This window comes from Vicia villosa, linkage group LG2 (genome assembly GCF_029867415.1).
Source record: "Vicia villosa cultivar HV-30 ecotype Madison, WI linkage group LG2, Vvil1.0, whole genome shotgun sequence".
NCBI lineage: Eukaryota > Viridiplantae > Streptophyta > Magnoliopsida > Fabales > Fabaceae > Vicia > Vicia villosa.
In genome coordinates, this window is record NC_081181.1 from 185,148,161 (window position 1) to 185,152,772 (window position 4,612).

The 4,612-nt window shown below is 30.4% G+C and overlaps 1 protein-coding gene across 1 annotated transcript; it reads left to right on the plus strand.

The window, feature by feature from the left end:
- The first annotated feature begins 3,521 nt into the window (after positions 1–3,521).
- LOC131647650 (kunitz-type trypsin inhibitor-like 2 protein) lies at positions 3,522–4,317 on the plus strand. The gene has a single exon (XM_058917521.1). It carries the CDS (start codon positions 3,560–3,562, stop codon positions 4,214–4,216), a length of 657 nt encoding a protein of 218 aa, XP_058773504.1. The 5' UTR covers positions 3,522–3,559; the 3' UTR covers positions 4,217–4,317.
- The last annotated feature ends 295 nt before the right edge of the window (positions 4,318–4,612 follow it).

Sequence of the window (4,612 nt, forward strand, 5' to 3'; positions counted from 1 at the left end):
GATGACTGCTTCAGTTTTTAGTGCTTTCAAACTTCCTACACCTTACTTATATAACACTCTAAATGGACTCTTCACATACCTGCAACTTTTCCACCTTCCAATAGAATTCAATGCAATTTTTCAATTAGTCTTCTTTGCATTTACATCACTTCAAAACAGTTTTCATTTTATTTATATTCCTCACGAAACACATTTACTGCCCATAACCCAATTGATCTTTCACATCCCAATATAATATCACACATTACAACTATTTTATAACCATTTAATATTACTATACTACTGTTTAACATATACTATTAAATTCAATTTTCAACTATTCATAAGTCCATTGTTGTATGTTCACCATTTAGATTTAATAGGCTACTATTTACAGGACCCGTTTCACTACTTATACCAACAATAATGAAATTAGGAACCCTATTGTAATTAATTTTGATAGAAATCCTGCTCACTACTTATAATAAGCAATACTTAATTTAAAAACAGATTGGTAATCAATTTTGCATATAAAACCATGGCAGATTTTGCATAATCAATAAAACTTAAAACCAAAACTGATAATATTTAATTAAAAACCATACATAGTATCATAATTGTTAATCTTTGTTCACATCCCCCATTACCAAAAAAAAAAAAACAAAACCATAATTCGCATACAAACCAAACTAACAACAAACTGTCCTATACATCCACCACAAACATTGCCTAACAAACAGCTCTATCAACGATCACCACTGCGCTCCACTGTTACCATAATATCTAACACTGGCGGGTAATAAATCACAAAGTGCACTTTATCTCCTTCTTTCAATTCAGCTGCCCTTACATAGTCAAACCATTCTCCATACAAATATGTTTCCTTTTTGTTTGGCCTCTTCTTCACATTGCACTCATATGGGTACCCGTTGTCCACATCATTGAGGGTGATCTCTGACATTCCAGCAAAACCACATTTGTCTATTACTTCTGCAGGAATATGCTACACTCATTGACAGACAATATCAGTTACATTACATCTGTGTATAACACCATTGTGCCAACAACTATAGACTTTAAACACTACTTACCATAACATTTGAGCAAAACTTCTTTACATCATCAACTTCACGAGTCCAGTACGCTTCTTCCAGCTCCTCCTGTATAGGACTCATTTCCCTGAAATAAACACCACATTTACACCAAAATGGCAACACAATGACATCAGTATACCTATAACTATAATATATTCCCTATCACTTAAAAAAAACTTTACATGTCACTATTAGAAGAGATCATTATGTATTCATTCAAATCAGCAGTATCTGATAATCCCGCAGAAGTTCCTATCCCATTTCCATCATTCCTTCAACACAATAACATACAAACTAATCATTAAACTAAGTTGTACACATTCTTTGGGAAACACATTCAATTTTGTGGAGGTTAGGTTCTATTTACAGACAACATACATTTATCAAAACTACTACCGTAACATGCAAAAACAAATAAAATTATAAGATTACCCTTTATTTTCAAGAACACTGGCAGCATCTACAAAATCATCCTTTTGACCGACCTTAGAAACTTCACCAGCATCACCGACACGATTCAATCTTTCATGTTGTTTCTTCTATTCCTCCCTAACATCCTCATTCTCATGTGACCCACTCAGTATCTTCTCAATCGTAAGCCGCTTCCATGGTGTTTGCAACTCCAACCAATCGGGTGAATTGGAATCAAAACAACATCACAACCTCTAAATGGATGAACATCATATAATAAACTTTGCAAACAACATAAACAGAAACACATGCACATACCTCATTCGAAGAGGATACCTTCTTGCCCGTGACATGTTGTTCTTCAAACTTATCACCGAACCCTGCGTTTCTTATAGCAACAATGCCCAGCACAGACTTATGAAGACACAACCTTTGATTGCCAACACGTTGAAAGTTATGAAGTCCAACGTTTCTTTTATTTTAAATGCCAACGTTATGTAACAATAACAATAATAGGATTCTTTTGTGGGCCTATTAATCCTATTAGGTCTAACAATAAAATTAGGTAATCTCCACCAAGGCTAACCATCTAAGGCCCAATGAAGTTTAATGTCCTATTAACTTACATATAGTAACCAACAATAAGGCCCAGCATATATTTTTAACCTATTTCAATCATTTTACCATATTATATGAACTTACCCATATATATTAATTTTTCCTATTCTATTTAAGTTCCCTAAAACCCAATGCGCAAGACCGACGGGTACCCGTGCGAACGCACGGGTAAGACACTAGTTAGACCATAAATGTAGATGTACATGCAAAGTTTCTAAAATTAAAATCAAATCAAATAATAAAAAATACCCCCTCCGTCTCACATTAGATGTCCTCTTTTCTATTTTTATTTGTCTCAAATTATTTGTCCATTTAGAATACCGATGTGATATTTATTATTTTTTTCCATTAACTTACCCTTGTTTAATGTATTTTAATTAAGTTAAGTGTTCCACTATCCATTATTAATAAGATTATTTTAGTAAATAAAACTCATTTTATCATTGAAATTAACATAATTAACCATTTCTTAAAAAGCGTGAAAATCTAAAGGAAGATACTTATTGTGAGACGGAGGAAGTAATAAATAATTCATATGCCAGTAGCTAATAAAAAAATTATTAAAATAAAAAATAATCAAAGTGTCAAAAGATTAGAAAAACATAGAATTCTTAAAATAATTTATTTGATGACAAAAAAATGAGTTTTTTTTTCATATACAAACTGCGGAAATTAAAGATATTACATAGAGAAGATAAATCTAAGTATGAGATGTTTTTATCTTGGCTCAAATAAGAGCAGTAGAAATTAGAAAAATTAAAAATATGTTTCCTTTAAATATCTTAAATTGCTTTAACCAATCAAGAATAAGTGGAGGTCAACAAATGAAAAGTATTAATTTTAGTTAAATCTATTAATTTGTAATAGAAAAATATTAAAAGAAAAATGGAAACATGATTGTACGGCTTCGTGTTACTCAGAAAAGAAAAAAAAATACAACATTCATCTAAAATACAATTGAACAAATAAATAAAATAAAATAAAATAAATAAAATTAAAATGACTTACTCATACCCCATTTAACATGAGTGTAGAGAGTTAAAAAGAATTGAGACTTTGTGACGACAACAATCTAAAAAATATTTTCATAACATAAATAAGTGGAATATAAACATAGTAGATTTGTAGAAAATAATTGCTTCCCTTATAAATCTAAAAAACAACTGATTTTTATTAAATATATTGATTTTGTAACAGAAATATTAAATAAAAATATATTATATGAGTGAAAAGTCCAAAAAAACTCAATAGAAAATGAAAGACTATAAAATATAATTTAATAGGTGCCACCTTAAATTTTTTATTACATTAAATGAAGTTTCTGTTTTATTGTTTTACTATGTATAATAATAAAATTGATGAGGTTTTGATTATTAAATAAATTTCACGAGACATCAACAGTGTTATAGTGCTATATAGACTAGACAAAACACAACCAAAACTATCATTACTCAATCATGAAGCTTGTTTATTCTCTCACCCTTTCCTTCCTCCTCTTTGTTTTCATCACCAATCTTTCTATAGCTTTCTCAAATGACGATAATGAGCCAGTACTTGACCTATCGGGTAAACCCCTTATCGCAGGTAACGAATACTACATTCTCCCTTCCTCTGGTCGCGGCATCACTGGTGGTGGAATAGAACTAGAAAAAACCGGTAACTCCAAATGTGAAGTTACTGTCCTACAAAGTTACAGACTATTTTCCTTCCAAACATCACTGAAATTTACCAATTTAAAAAACAGTTCTGAACAAATCCTCACAAGTACGCCACTTGAGATTGAAGTTACTAAGAAGCCTGATTGTGCTCATTCATCAAAATGGATAGTATTTGTTGATAACGTTATTCATAAATCTTGTCTTGGTATTGGTGATTATCGAAACTATAATGATCTCCAAAAAGTTTCTGGCACATTCAGTATCTTGAAATATGGAAAGGGTTATCAGTTTGAATTTTGCCTTGATGGATCTGGTGCTTGTTATGATATTGGGAGGTATCATCATTTTGGTGAAATTGGAAAACGTTTGTATTTGGCTGAACAGGACCCAAAAGACCCTTTTGAATTTATTTTTCTTCCTACTTCCTTTGGAATAATTAAGTCTGTTGTTGCATGAGTTCAATTTAACTAGCTAGCTATAGCTAGCTAGACTTGCTCTATGTAAGCTTGAAATAATAAAATAAATGGAATCAATACAGTGTATTAATTCCTTCCTTACACCTGTTTTGTTTGTCTTTGCATGTTTCTATTATGGTGGTTCTGGCAAAATATAATTAATTTCTTTCTAAAATTTACTTTATTTATGTTTGAAATTGAACATTATGATTTTACAACTGATTATTCAAGTTACTTCTATATTTATATTTAAAGTGCATTCCAACGTAATTAAACTTTATATTTATTTCATATTTAAATAGAATCATTTTTATATCACCAATTATTTATTTGTATCCTCTTCATATTTAAACAGAATCAATTTTATATTACCAATTTTTTATTTGTATCCTTCTCA

What these genes read in the sequence shown, in the direction of transcription:
- LOC131647650 (XM_058917521.1), top strand. Translation starts at nt 3,560, where the DNA reads ATGAAGCTTGTTTATTCTCTCACCCTTTCCTTCCTCCTCTTTGTTTTC.